At 39.4% G+C, this 16951-nt stretch overlaps 1 protein-coding gene across 17 annotated transcripts in view; it reads left to right on the forward strand.

Annotated features, from left to right (window-relative positions):
* DMD (dystrophin) overlaps positions 1-16951 on the forward strand; it is a 1181561-nt gene that overhangs the window by 1080943 nt on the left and 83667 nt on the right. For 2 of the 17 annotated variants that reach the window (XM_042035619.1, XM_042035642.1), the window contains exon 1: positions 14526-14655. The exons of 13 other annotated variants lie outside the window; for them this stretch is intronic. In XM_042035619.1, the coding sequence (XP_041891553.1) occupies positions 14636-14655 (20 nt within the window). In that variant the 5' untranslated portion in view covers positions 14526-14635. Of the gene's footprint in view, positions 1-14524; positions 14656-16951 lie in introns of those variants that run through there. 2 more of the 17 variants (XM_042035636.1, XM_042035628.1) reach the window with 2 other exon arrangements.

A 16951-nucleotide genomic window follows, 5' to 3' on the forward strand; every position in this document is an offset into this window, starting at 1 on the left:
AGTGAAATCTGCAGAATGGGAAAACTCTTAAAAATGGTGAATACATATCTGAGGAGAATTGCTCTCAGATTAACTAAAAATTATCCGCAGTGGGTTGACATTTGGTGTTTGGGTCTTGGAGGGCTTTAACACAGAAGGGGATTGCAGTAACTCTGAGGTTCTGAAATATGTACATAAATGTTTATGTGTTCAACCACTTTCTTTCTTTTACAAAAGCACCTTTTTGCTAGCTCAAGTTCATTTTCCCCCTGTGCTGATTCGCTTCGCTTTTTTCCCTTTTTTGTGGCTTGTCAGGTGCTTTCTGGAGATTCAGCATGCTAAAGCAGTTCATTTTCTCTCTTTTAGACTTCCATATCCTACTGCAGTGAAGATACTTACTGAACTGTAATATTTTGCAGAATTTTGCCATTTGATCTGCACAGATAAAATCAGTGGAAGAAAGGAGCATCATAAAAACAGAGTAATTTTCACTGAATCCAGAATGTAGTCTTCATTTAACTAAAAGGTTTTGTGCCTAGCATTCTGTCTAAGTAAGCTTCTTCATAAATCTATGTTTAATACTAGTTTCTTGCAGTGCTGAATCTTATAATCATCAGTTAAGTAACTTACCTTTTCTTTAATCAGTTTTGGAGATCTTTTAGATTATTAGCTCTTTACAGTAATTGAACTGTAACATCATTAGAAATATTTACCTAAATTGCAAGGGGTTGATAGCCTTGTTTATTGCAAAACTGACAGGCAGAGAGGAAGGATCTGTGACAGACTACCATTTTCCATTCCAGACTTCATTCTTTCTCAGGCAGACCCTTGAGCAGTGGTGTGGCAAATGAGAGGAAATTGCCAGTTTCTTATTTATCCAAAACGGTTAAATGCTGTGTTTCCCCAAATACATGTATACACCTTCTACTTAGGCATGTCATTGAAAAAGCTACTGAAGTTTTTCTTCATTACAGATGTTTCTGCATTTGGTCTAGAAATATAGAAGGAGATGCACCTCTGTGAGCATGGGTTTCAGATTTGCCATACTAGTTGCAGATTCCCCTAATAAAAAATAACCTCTGGAAGTAGAAGTAAGCAAATGAAATATCCTCAACTTTCTGTTTCATAAATTACTCTTCTTTAAACTCATACCCAGCTTCAACCTATAGAAACCCCAGAGAGTGGAAATAAGTGCCTTGCAGCTGTTTTGCTAAGTGTAACAGACTGTATTTTGTAGATGGAAATGTCAATGATTACAGGAATAAAAAATAAAAACCAAGAGTTAGAACTACTAAACCAAAACCACAATTTTATTTCTCATCTATAAACTTTTAGTGCAAGTAATTGGGAATACAGGCATCTTGAAATTTTACTTCAGTGTTTAGAAAAAAAAATCTTCCAGATTTCTGGCAGTGAGATCTTTTTAGCCAGTAGGACATGGTTGTTGAAAAAAATCATGTTTTAGCTCTATACTTCAGATTACCTTAAGTATCACCTGAAAAGTAGAGGTTAAAAAACTGATTTCCAAAGATGAGCTCACCATCATTTCCAAACACTGATTTGAACTTTAGAATCTGAAGTCAGCTATTTTGATATAAGCCACCATGAGGTTGTGTTTCTGGCCATAGTTGCACTCATGTTATTTGTTTTTTTAATTACTGTCTGTTAATGTGTGAGTGCTTATGCTTTTAATACCGCTGTAATATTACCAAACAATTCCATTGCAGATAGTGTTCTCTATCTTCGTATTTGACATATATTTATTCCTGTACATTCCTCATTCATCTGCTTCTCCACTATTTTAATTTTGCTATGGCACAAAAGCAATTAAGACCTTACTAATATGGTTATTACACATTGAAACTTACTTTAATATGCCATAATTTGTTCTCCTGCTTCCAGTCTGAAGGAGGAATAAATACTTCATTGTACTGTTAACAATCTTGACATGAGCAGAAGAACCAGAGGACTCACAGGTTATGGTGGTAGCTGTTTAGGCTCTCATCAGACTTGCTGCCAGAAGTTTGGAAATCAAATTTAAGTTCTGCATTTAAAGCAGCTTGCATGGATCAAGATGTATGTTCGTTGATTTCAGCAAAGTTACTTCTTGTTTTAGGTACTCTAAAAGGGATCAGAATGTTGGTCTCAGCATTCCCTCTCATGTATCATGTTTTTTCACATCAGTGCCCAAAATATTGTGGAATAAACATTTGCTGCTAGCAAGATGCAAATCTGTATCTGCAGTGTTCTCTTGAGAAAATTGAGCTCAAAACCCTCAGTGCTGCTTTGCTCTGGGGCATTTGTTCACCATTCTAGAAATAAGGAGTGGAAAAGAGTCTGTCAGTCTGAATCCTTTATCAAACTCCACTGTGAGGGAATGCCCACGTCGTGTGGTCTCTCTGCTTTGAACTGAGTCAGCCAAGGGGAATTTCTCGTGTGTCAGTCCCAACCTGGTTTCGGTCAGTGGATGTATTTATAACACCCAGAGACCTCCCAAACAATTCTTCTTTTGTAGCACATCGCTTTTAAAATACTTAGCAACTTTTCCCCCAGTTTTATACATTCAAATTAAGTTTCCACCGACTTAAAGAGATCTTTGTTAATCTTACTCACTCCCCTTTTCTTGCTGTTATGCATTATCTCCTACAAATAGTCATTTAAAGACCTGAGAGCCCAGTGGTGCTCTGACATCTCCGGACTGGACTTCTGCTCATCGGTGTAGCCAGTTCTGGGGCATGTTTCAAGGACACTGATAAAGATTGTCGCTGCATTGCCTTGCCTTGCCTTCCCTTGTTGCATCTTGCAGATTTTCAGCTTTTCTGAATCCACTCTTTATTAGATCCTGCCAATAACTTTTAGAATTTATACCCAAACATTTCCTTAAATCACAGCTGTTCTGTTCTTTGTGCAGAGGTTAGACAAAAAAGGCAACCAACCCAAAAAACATCTAGAAAACTGCCTCCTGCCTCGTTGTGCACACTTCAGTTTTCCTGGACAATTTGCTTGCCACAATCTTTCTGCTCTGAGCTCAGCCTGCTGCAAGGCTCAGCAGTCTCCAAAACAACAGCTCAAATATATTCTAATTTTATACTCTTCAGGTCTTTTTACCACCATCTTAAAGTGATGTGCATCAAGAAAGAGCATTTGCCTGCAATTTTTTTTGTTTGTTTGTTTATGAAACCTTCCTGATTTATCTAGAATATCATTTTTGTCTTAACAAAGAAAGTAACATATGTGCAGGTGAATAATGAGTAAATATTTTCAGCAAAATAAGAATAATTTGTTGGTTGGTTTTTTTCCTCAATGTAAGCCATTCATAAGTGTAGCATGTACTGACAACCTTTAACACAGCTTCACCTCACAGATTTCCATTGCTAGTGAGACCAAACAGGTGGCAGCCCCCAATCAGTGCCTTGTTATCACTGAGGAGCTTTGATCTACCTAATGTATAATAAATAAGATACTGCATTTTAATAATCTTGCTGTTTCCATATCACTTACCTTGCAAGTTCTTATTTACAAAAACTCATCCTGACATTGTTGATTTCTTTTTTTTTTGATCATTTATTTATTTCACCATACCTACCAGTAGACAGATGATACAGCAGCTGGAAGTTATTATACAATATACCCACTGCTTCCCTATCCTCCTTTGTCCTCTTCTTGTGGCTGCAAAAGATGGAACCACTCTTTTTTTTTTCCTTAACTCTACACCATAGAAGAGGCTGACCAGATGGTCCTTTTAGGTTAAGATATTGGCTGACAGAAAATGCAGTTAGGCCTAAAATCCCCCTTCTTTTCTACATGTACTCCTCATTATAAGGCTGTATTATGCCATTATGCTCCAGTAAAGACCAATTTTCTTTTTTTTAAACCAGTTAAATAAACTTGAAGAGCCTTCTTAAAAATAGCATCCTCAGTTCTGCTCTTACATATATATATCAATCTAGGTTTGGTGTTGCAGGATTTTTAGCAATTTAGACTCACACTACTACTCAAATTCCATGTATGTACTTGTGGTCAGTCTGATGGTTTGAAGACAGGGAGGATCAGAGCAATCCATCTCTGTTAAAAAGGCACTATTAAGCCAATTATATTTACACAATATATAATAATATAGAATCACAGAATACTGCTGCATTGCTTATGATTAGGTATTCTTTTTATTCACTGAATGCCAGTGCTAAATTTCTCACCAAACTGTGTAATGTCAAACTCAGCATTTAATTAAATGTTTAGTTAGAAAAAGAAAAACTATACAACAGACACTTAAATTTTGCTCTAAAGGTTATTTTAAATTATCCTTATAATTGCAAATTATACAAAAAAAAAACAAAGTAGAGAAAATATGATTTCAGCATAATGACCTAAATTAAGAAAATATGAACTGTCTTTTTCAACGTTGGAGTTGGTGGCTGAAACTGATTATATAAACTCTGCCCATCCAGGAACAAGTTTAAAAAAAAAATTATAATGCACCAAATTGTTTTAAGCGAGAGAATGGGATGGTCTGTCTAAGCAAGAACAACGTGTGCTCACTAAGGAATGCAGCCAAAATTTTGTTTGGAAGTAAAATTCAGCTCAGTGTATAGTATGCAAGGCACTAAAGGGTTAGAGCATCGTCACTACACACTGTGCTCTTGCAGGTCACAAACTTGGCAAGATGCAGAAGTGTTGTGTGAATACAGAGAGTCCAAGGGAGCAGATGAATATTCTTCTACATCCTACCTTTTACCAGTTTCTTACAGAAATTGCTACCTAAGCCATTGCTTTGTATATAAAGAAAATTTAAGAAAGAAATGCTGGTATGCATTGGGAGTGCTTCCACGATTTGATAATTCTGTCAAAAATCGTGCCAGTTTACAAAAAATTTTAATGGAAATAATAGTTGTTTTTCTTAGAAAATTTGACTGCTGCAAACTTTGGAAATTACATATAAAATATTCAGCAAACTTCATTGGTAGTGACTTGGTTTTGTCAGATTAGTTGCTTTCTGGACAGAAAATTCACTGCTTAAACATAATTTGATTACCAACTGATTTCTTTGTTAAGCACATCACAAAAGTTTGAGGATCTAGCACAGCAAAGAACGTGTCCTGCATGGCAGGTAAATGACAGGCATTTGAGCTGATCTAAAACTCTTCTGGCTCCCCAGTGAGGGGAGAGGTTTTAGCCATTTCATGTGATGAATTTATTCTGCAGGAACAGGCCCAACTAGTTTCAGAAAGTTACCATAGTTGTTGCAGCAGCTCTCACATTAGGCCAGATAATTTGAAATGAAAAAAAATTATATTTTTAAAATCAAAACTTATAGATGTGAAGGAAATCATGCCTTGGGTCCACAGGAGCACTAAGTGGGAAGTAGAGGAACACCATGGCCTGCTGTAGTGCCATCCACCTCTCAGCAGTAAGAACAAGGGTCACTGTGTGAAATTTGAACCCAGAAATGGCAATTATTCTCAGGGCAGACACACATAACAGTGTAACTAAGATAATATGCCACTAGAAAGTTCAAATAGCCAAAATATTGCCGCATTTGGAGAGTTGCTCTCTCTTGGCTATTTCATAGGCTAAATCACTTAATTTAATGGCAGCATAGACACAGCCCCACTGGCCTGGTTTTCTCCAAACTGAAAGCAAGTTTCATGTACAATGTTGACAAAACATTGTAAAAACAGTCACTTTCTTCATCTCTTATCAAACATGGTGTACTGTCATCACCAAATGATTGTTTTAATCACATAAATTCCCTTTCAAATTTTTTTTCAATTTTAAAGCTCAGTGAAGTATAATGTTTACAATGAAAGTTATCAGAAAACTTAAAATACGGCATAAAGTAAAAAGAAAAATATTTATTTGGGGAATGGAAGACTTTTAATGATGATACCTTACTCACAAACAAGAAATACATTTCTTTGGTTTGTTTCCTAAATTGTAATTCTTAGAGCAAAGCTTAATATGGAAAGCTGCTAAAAATAAAACTCTCCAAAGGTTTTAGCTCAGTATTAAATACTCTGGTTTGAAAAAAACAGTGGATTTGATGGGGTCTAATCCTCCACTCTCTGCTTGGGTTCTGTTTGGCAAAATTCTTAGTCTGTCAGCTTCTGCAAATCTTTGCAAAATTATTTTTATCCTTAATAAATTATTTGCTCTGTTAGTTACCCTAAAAACAGAACAAATTGAGGGACATGGGTAGAAGGATAATAATTTGAAAAATAATTGCAGTAGAATTTTAAGAATGAGAATGAAAAGCAACTGCAGCAACAAAACTGTGGAAAAGTAACACGACATTCATTTCTCCACACTGCTAAAAATTATAAGGCCCATAAGCAAAATAAATTTTATTGCTAAAGTAAAAAAATATTTAGAAATCACATCTTAACCCTGTCTTTATTTAAAAGATAAGGCTGAAGGTTTGTTTTTTAATTATTATTATTTTCTCTTGCCTGATGTGTATTAGTATAAAGGCATTAACTAAAGTGGGGATAATTATTTGCAAAATGACATTTTGTTCTAAAGTTGGCAACCACAGACCAGAGCTATTGACAGTAATTGAAGAAAAGTTATTTACCTGAAGAGTTATGATTTAAAATGACACCTTATTTTTAGTTTGACAAATAGACTTTTTTATTTTAGGATTAGAGATGAATGCTCAAACACTTGTACTGTTTTCTGAGACAGAAGGTGTGAGCTTAGAAGATCCTTCTTTCTAACTTTAATGACAGAAAATCTTCCACACAGTACATAATATGGTACCTATGTGTTAAATTTATGCCAGTATGAAATGGCAAATTCTGGACACTATTAAGTAAACAAATGGTTTGAGTGCTGTGCTCTGCATTTGTAGTGTACCATGTAGATATGGAGAAACCTTGGTTAAATTTAATACCTTCATTTTTTTTCCTGGAAGGAAGGTGACAAAAACTGTGTGATGTTTCTTAGGCCAGATAATATGAAATAAGGTATTTTGAACTTTCAAAATAATCTGGCTTTCTGTGTCATGCAGTGAGGGAGATGATAAAGATGGGTAACTTCACTTAGTCCTAGCAATAAGAATTTTCTCTTTAAGTCCGGACTACTTTAGAAAAAGCTGAAGATTTTGATATGGTAGAATTGTAGGCTGACATTTCTGATAATGTGTTCAAAGGAGTTAGATGCAGCAGCAGGAGTCTAATAATGTTAATATGGACCATAGCCAATGTTTAAATCCTTAATATTTTAGGACTGTGTAGATTGTTCAGGATTTAGATTGCACCTTTGAAAGCAATTTCCTAAAGAAGCAGCAAATAGTTCCAAATACAAATGTGGTAAATGTTTGTTTAGTTCAATGTGGAAAATGCTCCATATAGAAAGAAAAAAATATATTTTGGCTGATTTTCAGTTAAACACAGTCACCATTGTTCTTGATTCAATACTGGACTATGGCAGGTCCTAGAATTCATCTGTGTACCTTTGATCATAAATGTCAAGGCTCTCTGACTTGGGCAGACAAGGCATTTCTGATTTTCATTGCAAATTTTTCACAGTGAAATTGGGCTGTGTTGTGAGAAAGGGAATCATCATTTTGCATGTTTATTCTTTCCCCAAGAGATTCCATTTTCTGTTAAATAACTGAGATCAGAGAACTGAATGAACGTATGCCAATAGCATTGCAAGCTATTTGAGACCTTGCTGAGATGTACCGTGAGACGTTTGGCTCAACTGTAACATGAAATACTAAAATGAAATACTGAAAGTGCACCTAGACATTGAGTTCCACTAAATGCAGTCATGTTATTAGGCTTTGATAAGCATGAAATTTAAACTGTGCAATATACTTCGGCAAAAGTTTTTTCCTATCAGCTGGCACCCACAGGATTCTTCCCTGAATTAACTGCCAGCTACTGTGCTGGGCATAGAAGGAGCTACACAAAGATATCGAAGTGTAAAAGCTGGGAGAGCTACTTTGTAGGGAGAACCATATTATAGTTAAGTAAATGGAAGGTGAAGATTTCTGGAATTACGTGGAGCATGTGCTAAAGCATAAATGCTTGAACTTGCCACAGTAGACTTGAATGAAATCCTTTTCATCAATGAAATCCACTTACTGAGAAATAATTTTTATCTTACCTCAAAATTCCTTTATATCCCTCTTTACTGAAGTGTTTAAGTGCTAACATACTTTCAGATTCAATTAGGATAAAATAATATCTGTGCCCTAGGACATGGCTCCATTATAGCTGATACTGGTTCATCTGTCTCTGGAAGTCCCAGTTAATGTAGGCATCTGTGTGCCTGTGTTTGTTTCAAATGCCTGTAATATAAACACTAATTTTCACTCTTTGGCATGGACAAGATGAGACTGTTGCCACTTGCCATTAAAGGGGGCTGCCAGAGCTGTATGAACAATTGCCTCATTTTCTAGCTGAAGGAAAGTATATTTTTTCATAGGATATTGTTTAGAAATGAAATAAAAAGTTTTATTTCAGAAATGGCAGATGAGAAGCTTTTGCTTTCCAGAATTTTTTTCTTGCTGACCTCAGACTGAGAGTGGTTGCACAACCCTAAACCTGAAGCTGCATTTCTATGCAAATAAATGATGAGAAATGGCACCTGGATCAGATGAAGGAGTTAGCCTGGATGGAATTACTGGTGAGGCCAGTTAGATGTAGCTGCTCCCTCTGCCATTAACTTCTCTAGGCTGGTTCCTTCCCCAACTGTAATGCTCTGCTTTCTGGGTCCCTACGTAAGACATTTAGGAAGATAGAGTGAAGGAGTCTTGCCATGCAGAAGGACTAAGCTTTGCTCATGTGTCATGGAACTTCCTTGTATATAGGTGTTGTAAAATGTGATAGATTTCACTTTTCTCTTCCTTTGCTACCTAAGTGCAGCCTTACCATTGGAATATCCCAGTACATAATCTCCTAGCATGATCTCAGGGTCTTTTTTTCCCAAAGGAGAATTTTCTCTTCTAGATGGTATTCACAAAAAGACATTTTGAAATAATGTCTTCAGTGTAAGAAAAAAGAATCTGTTTGTATTATATTAGTCACAAAAAATAGATTAAATAATGTCAAAAATATGTATATTAGGGAATGCAACACAACCAAAAAGCAAATTAATAAAAAAAGATGGCATTCTTCTCCTTTAATGTCTGTGGAAACCTTTGGAAGAGGGGGCAGCATGTTAGGGATTGGGAACACCAGGTGAGCAGTAGCTAGGATCAGGTTTTCTGGGCCTGAGTGAAGTAGGACTGCATGATACAGAGTTTCTTGCTATTGAGATATATACATTGATAGTAAACAGCAGAGAAGTTAATGATTTTGTAAGCCAGCTTTTGTGTTTGCAACACATAATTTTATGCATAGAAAGAAAGATTTTGAGGTAAAAGAGAGTCAGTGAGTAAGACAGTTTATGAAATCCTTATTTTAATCCTCCCAGGAAGCAAAACAATCATTTATTTCCAACTGGGCATGCAAAGAAAAGACAGAAATGGAGTTTTTCTTTGCTGCTTTGTTTAATTTATCCTTATTAGTGTGCATTTTTTCTCAACCCTACTCCCTGAAATGATAACCATTCATTTTGCCAATACAGACTCCTCAAACCAAGAATTTACTATGGTCTAATTATAATTTTTCAAGTCTTATTTGTGCATTGTTAAGATCAGCAGGCAATTTGGTTTGACCTATGTTTTCGGTTGGTAGATTTTAAGTCTTCTTTTTTTATATATATATATATGGGGTTTTCCCTGTTAGCTTTCTGAAAGCCTACTTCAGAGGGGGTTTTACTACTTTTAGTCTTCTAGCATTATGTCAGCATTTTGTCAACATTTCTTGATCTCCTGTTCATGGGACTATTCACACTCCAGTTCATCTCCATCCCAGAAGAGTAAGGGTTACTGCTTTCTTAATTTTCTTTCTTTGCTGTGGTTTCTTATGGAAGGGAGAAAAGAGCTTTTGCTATTCACAGGAGCTTACCTGAAGAGCTCATAGTGCTGGTGGACCTGGGAAGATATCTTTCTAGTAATATGTGCAGTCTTACTTAACCTCAGTCCCCCTCTGCTCCTCTTTTCAAGGTCATACACATGGCAGTAGAGACTGAACACCCTGCTACTGTTGCTATCACCTTAAAAAATAAATGTAGCCTCTCGAAATTATCCTTTCCAAGATCTCAACAGGCTGGAATTCATACATATATCTAATATATTCAAAATGACAGGCACCCTCTCGTTCACCTTCCAGCAACAGCATGCAGCGCAGTGCAACATAAGGCACACACAGGCTGCTCCTGAGGCTCCATTGTTCCCATCTTGTAGGGTGACTAAGATTTCACTTTTAATCAGGTGTCCTTACTGTAGTAAAAGCAAGTAGAGCCCAAAGGAATGCGAAAGCTGTGCCGCTGTGCATTCAGCAGGAACAGAAGTGTTCCTGTCAAACGTGCCGGGTACTAACACTTCCCATACTGGCTATTACATTGCTGCAAGCTCTGTAATATTTACTGCAGAATTAGTTAAAAAAACAGAAAAAGAAGGGATATGTCTTCCTTGTCTGTCTGTTCCAAGAATATCTTAGTGAAACAAATCCTTGTGAGCTCCATTTGCCAGTTACCTGCCTTGCAGTGCAGAGAATGAGCCCTTGGGTCAGAAGAAGCACCAGCTTGTCATCCTTCATATGGGACAGAGGTTGAGTTTCCCTCTGGACAGGGAGTGGTAGGCTCCTTTCCCAGTACCCTCTGGTGAAAATAACTGATTTTAAGTATACTGAGCTATGAATGTTTTACTAGGTCTTTAATTTACAGTGCAGTGTTGGGGAAAATGAATGGAGCATTTCAAAACCATTTGCTTCATTGCATTATAGTATTTTAATGTGTTTTCAGTGGTAATGTGCAAAAAGGCAAAAAAAAACCCCAAAACAAACTAGCAGCATCCAAACCAGTATTCACTTCTTGGCTCTTCTGAGAGCTATAAACAATTGCCCAGACACCCTGGAGGTGTCAGCCCTTGGAGCATATTTAAGATGCATGATCCAGGAAAGTGTCATTATGCCATCCCAAGTGAATTTTAGCATTTTTTTATACCAAGAAAAAGAAAATAGATTCAAACAGTGTAACGGATTAGCCAGCCCAACACAGAGCACCACAACATCTTCTTATATGCAAAGCAAACTAATCCACTGACCAGATAGCTGAGCAATGGTAAAGCCACACTTACAAGGAGACTACACACTTCAGAGGGCTCTGGAAGCAAGACTTAGCTAATAGGAAAATGTTGTATCTTCACTTTCAATGGCAGTAAAATTAAAGAAATGTCGCTAGTTTTTAACTCATAAAATGCTAAACTTACAAGCAAACTTGTACCCTTAATGTCTACCTTAGTTTTAGGCAAGACCCTACCCATTTCTGCAGTTGGTTTTCCACATCTGTCTGTAACATGGAGTGATGATGCTAATCTCGTACATAAAACTTACAAAGATTTATACTCAGGTGTTAATGTTTAGGAATCAATTATTTTATGTTCAAATAATTAGTTTTAATGTGTTAATTAGTTTTAATCCATGACTCTGGATCTTTCCCCATCGAAAAGGGACAACATTCTGAGGAGAACTTATTAAAACCGAAAAATCTGCTTTCTTAAATGCGAAATTCCAGTGACCCTTTGGACAGCGAGCAATGCAGTCAGACTGCCTGCAAATCCAATTAATTTATTTTTCTTTTTTCCTGAAAGAGTTTTGGGGTAGTAAGACCACTTCTAAGTATTATCCCTCATTTTTTAGGCAGCCATGATTTCCCTTTAAGCACCTGGTGTTATTAAATGTTGAAGATATGGATACATTGATTAGATACAGTCCAGGACAAAACAACAGTATAGGAGAAATAAACACTGCTCTTCTTCTGATTAAGGTCTCTATGTAGGTGCACAAGGTGACTGAATAGCCCTTGCATAAGAAAAGCACCACAGGGAATTAAAACTCTGCTTACTCTGTAAACCGGTTTTATTTTCTATAGGGAGATGACTATCTTTTATCAAATAAATGGCCTAAAATTAAGTATGGCATAAAAATTGGCTTCAGTTACAAATGCCAAAGACAGTAACCACTTACACTGCAAACAAAATATACTTATGTAATAAATTACGAGTAGTTTAAAAGTAATTTGGAGTAAGAGTGGTATTACTCATGTACATTATACAGCACAAATATAATTTTCAGGTCAATCAAAACAGCAAAAAGCTTTTGTGAATTTGGAGACAACAATCAGAACTACATTAAATAGACTTTTTTATAAAAATCAATTCATAAAGTCAATAGGCCTTAATCCCTTAATCCTTCAACATTCTTGTTTCCCCCTGGATGTTCTTGAGTGAGTAATAGTTTGATTTGGGAGATCAAAGGGTTAATTTGCTTTTCAATTGGAGAATGACTCAGAGTTACCCTTTATTGTTAAAAAAAAAAAAAAAGAAAAAAAAGTGGTGTGTGGGTGTAAGGTAGGGAAAAAGAGCCAAGAAAATAGATTCACTAATTGGGGTTTTCACCTGCTGTGAGTCTAATTGAATACAATGCTTTATTTGTAACTCAAGGAGAAAGAAGATTATGCAAAGTATGAGAAATTCAGACTGGTTTTTAAATTCTTATTACTTGGCACTATTGTATGGGAAAGAAGACCAGCATGATAATAGCAGCATCAAGCTTCTGTTAAGGCAGGCCAGGAAGCTCCAGCAACAGTGAAAATTGAAGGAATGTGTATCAGAGAATCAGTGCTAGATACTTCTGAAGGAAAACAAACCACTTTCGCCGTGAAATGCCTGGCCTCTGGCTACCCGTCCCTTTGTATGACATGAGCAGCTGCTCTCTCCTTGTAGTGAACCCTGAGGTTCCTCCCAACTAGGGTGAAAATCATCCTGTTTTAAAGACTTAAGGAGAGCTTTCTCACTTCTTAAAACTTGGCTAAAAATGAGACAATGTGAGACTGCTGATATAACACAATTGACAGCCTTCAGCCAGTTTATTCACATCAAAACTAAGATACGTGATAGAGCAATGTATCCAATACAAGGTCCACTGAATTAAATGGAAAATACACAGTCTAATGAGTTTTAACATGGTGATTTATGTTTACACAAATATTATTCCTCTATTTTCTTTCCATATTGGGGTAGTATTGCAGGTACAAGGTTACTGAAAACTGTGAGTTAGACCTGTTAAAACAACCTAAATCATCTGGAAACTATGAGAATTTAGCATTTAATTCCATTAATTTTTTATATTTACATTTGAGGGCCTGAGGGGTTGAACCTGGAGCATCTCTCACATTAATGTTTCTAGAAAAAAAACCCACATGGGCTTTCCTTGAACTGCTTGTTGAACTTTTCTTAAAATCAGATAACCCAACTACCTGGAGCCTTAGGGGGAGCCCTAAATTTCCTGGAACTTAGGCTTACACCCTCCTACTGACATCTGTGTAACAGGGGTGGGATGAATTTTCCATGCTTCTAGGTGTGTATCTTCCCAGTGTAAAAACAGGGAGATTCTTTTGTACATTTGAAAGCTAGAGAATGGATTTAGATTTGATATTAGGATGAAATTCTTTTCTGTGAGGGTGGGGAGGCACTGGAACAGGTTGCCCGGAGAAGTTGGAGATGCCCCATCCCTGGAAGTGTTCCAGACTGGATGGTGCCTTGAGCAACCTGGTCTAGTAGCAGGGGAGGTGGAACAAGATAATGTTTAAGGCTCCTTCCAACCAAAACCATTCTATGAATCTGACTTGAAAGAAATTGGTTTGGGGGTAGCTTTACCAGGAAATCACAATATGCAAGGCTTGAAAAAGGGGTTATGGGAAGGACTTGGAGCTCGACACAGCCTTATTTTAACAAGTAAAGGATGTAGAAGGACAACATGCATGAGGGGAGACTGGAGTGCTGATTTGAAGTGCTCGTGACACTAAAAGGAGATGGTTGGCTTTTCCTCGTGTAATTCATATTGCGTAGGAATTAATGCAAAGAAACATTGCAACAGTAACTTGGCATAAGCAGAACTATTTCTTCCGCACTGACAGATCCACGGGAGAAGCTCACCCTTCCTTCCCTGCGGGGCCAAGGCAAGCCCTTAGAAATTAAATTACTTGATTCCACTCATAAATAAACCACTCGGCATTTTAAGCACCAAAATTAAACGCTGAAAAAAAAAAAAGTGCAGGTTAAGGCCCATTTCAAATCTGTCTGGATTCGGTGAATATTTTAGCTAAGTTTTCTTCCCATGCCCGCTGAAGGTGAACTGATTTGCCGCCTCTCAGCACACCCCTCTCTCCGGCCGGCCAGCGCCAGGGCAAAGAACACCCAAAAAAATAAAAAGGAAGTCAAAGGAAGCCCCGAGGGTTTCCTCCAGAATAGCTGCACAGCCCCGGGGAAGCCGGGGAGGGGCGAGGTGCCCTCAGCCGCCCCGCAGCCGGGATGAGGGGCGGGAGGATGGGGCTGAGGGCGTGCGGCGCCGGCACCGCCGCCGGGCGGGAGCGGGGCGGGGCGGGGCAGCGCCGCCTTCTCCCTCCCTCTCTCTCCCTTTCCCTCCATCCCTCCCTCCCTGCCGCCGTCCCTCCCTGCCGGCGGGGCGGCCGCAGTGGCGCTGAGCGGCGGGGCTGGGCGGACGCGCTGTTTCTGCCTCCGCGGCGCCGCCGAGCAGCCGCCGCCATGAGGGAGCAGCTCCGGGGGTAAGGGCGATGAGGGGCGCAGGTGCCGGTGGGGGCGGGCGGGGGCGCGGCCGCGGCCCGGGGCCATCCCGCGCTCCGCGGCGGGGGCGAGCAGCGTGGCCGGCCGCCCCTGTCATCGCTTACACGGGAAATCTCAACTTGCCGCCGGGTTTGTTGTGGGAACTTGGAAGGGCGTTTGGTTCGGCGCCTTTGCCCGCTTCCGAGGCCGTAGTTGGGCGCTGGATGCGCCCCGTTGGCACACGTAGGAGATGGCGGTGAGAGCGGCACGCACGCGTGGCTCTACCTGTGCCCGTACCTGTACCTGTACCTGTGCCCGTACGTGTACCTGTGCCCGTACCTGTACCTGTACCTGTGCCGGTGCCCGTACCTGTGCCCGTACCTGTACCTGTACCTGTGCCGGTGCCTGTATCTGTGCCGGTGCCTGTACCTGCGCCAGTGCCCGTGCGCGCTGGCGAGGGGAGAAGCCGCGCCAGGGAATCGCGGCTGTGCCGGAGGTGTGGGATTCCCGGGGCTCGCCTCGTTACTCCGCAGGTTTTTGGGGGTAGCGCGGTGCTGTACAGCGTCACCTGCGCGGCACATCGCCTGTGGGGCACCTCGGGTCGGGCGCGAACTTCAGCGGAATACCTAAAAACAAACGTGCTCGGGGGTGTATGGCTTCTTCCCCCCCCCATAATTTCATGCTTAGAAGTAATCTTTCAAGTTAATAGGCAGAAGAGGCTGGGAGGGGATTCCCTCCGGGCGGTTGCACTGCAAGTGCTGTATTTCTTGTTGCTATATGGCACCTTATATTGCCTTTTAATAGCTGCTGTAAAACATCTTGCAGCCTGGGACACCGGAGGTGTCTTGCACTGGAGTTGGGCAGAGAGGTGGTTTTTGCAGGCGTGTGTGTGCAGAGCTGAGGAAACGAGGAACCTGGTTATATCGGGGATCTTTGACCTTTTTAGCACTAAGGAATTGTTCAAGGCCATCGCTTGTCTGAGTCTGGATTTGACAAGACCCTGCAGTGAAATTGCTTTGGCAGAAGCGGGGAGGAGAGGCTTTGGAAAGCAAATAGATCAGCCGAGAGTGACAAGCCGGGGGGGCAAGGCTCACCCAGCCCAAGCCGCTGAGCGGGAATCTTTGCCCCTGACAGAGCAGACAAAATAAATGTTTAACATCAAGGGGGAAAAAAAGGGTTACTATTCAGTACTTGACAGTGATATTTGCCCTTCTCCTACTTTTCATTTCCCATACCGGCAAGAAACTTTAATATGTATCGGTGCCTGCCTTCAGCAGTCTGATAAATCTTGCAAAAGCCAATAAAACAGGCTAAAGTCAAATTCCTGCTGAAGAGACGCTGATCCTTGGCTTAAACAGAAGTAATCTCTGCGCAGATCAGTAGTCTCTAGATTTACAGATGAAAACAGTAGTCCTTTGTAAAGCACAAAGGAGTGCCACCTTTTTACATTGCTAATACTTTCCATAGCACTGTCTTGTTTCAGCTAAGGCATTAATGAAGCACTGTAAAAAGAGAAATATTAAGTCTTTCTTTGCAATCACTGTCATCTTCTGTTGAAAACATTTTTCTTTTAAATGAGAAGCAGTGTCTATTCGTAAAAGCTCTTTCAGTTGGATTTAGGTTAGTTTAGTAAAATCCAAATAACTATCATGTTTATTTTGGCTTTTTGACAACAGTCATAAGGTGGTTGGAGTAACATTTGATTCATCATAAAGCGAGAAGGTGAGAAGTATTGTAAATCATGTCGTTTGAAAAGGGATGAGTTCAGAGTTTTGTAAAATACCACTATAATTTTGGCACTCTTTTGTGAGTATATGTGACTATTTATTGCTACACGATAGAATTTCATATTCTGTGCACATCTATGCATTTGCACATGTTGTTCATGTCACATTTTCTAATGAAGGGTGTGGGGAGAAGCGCAGCAGAACTGGCTCTGGTATCACCAATGAAGATGGCTGTAAGAGTTTAAAAAGGACTTTGCAGTTGCAACCTAAAATTCTGCTCTGGAGCTGAGCAGTGAAAACACGGGACCTATTTTTTTTTTTTTTTTTTTTTTTTTTTTAAGGTGTGAGGGAGAAGGAGTGTGATCAAAAACAGTTGTGAATGTTACGGTGTGGCTGGTGCAGGAATGTTGGGGGGGGATTTGTGCAAGAATTTGCGTGTGGGGGAGCATTGCTTTCAAGTCCTCCTGCTGCTGGTGTTGCTCAGAGGTAATATAAAAAGAATGAAGAAAAAATGACTGTATTTTGTCCAAACTGATCAAGTTATAACAAGGAAACTGTAATTCAGCCAGTG

The sequence above is a fragment of the Corvus kubaryi genome, unplaced genomic scaffold (genome assembly GCF_017639235.1).
Source record: "Corvus kubaryi isolate FWS band 111438036 unplaced genomic scaffold, C.kubaryi_AGA036_p1.0 133, whole genome shotgun sequence".
Classification (NCBI taxonomy): Eukaryota; Metazoa; Chordata; class Aves; order Passeriformes; family Corvidae; genus Corvus; species Corvus kubaryi.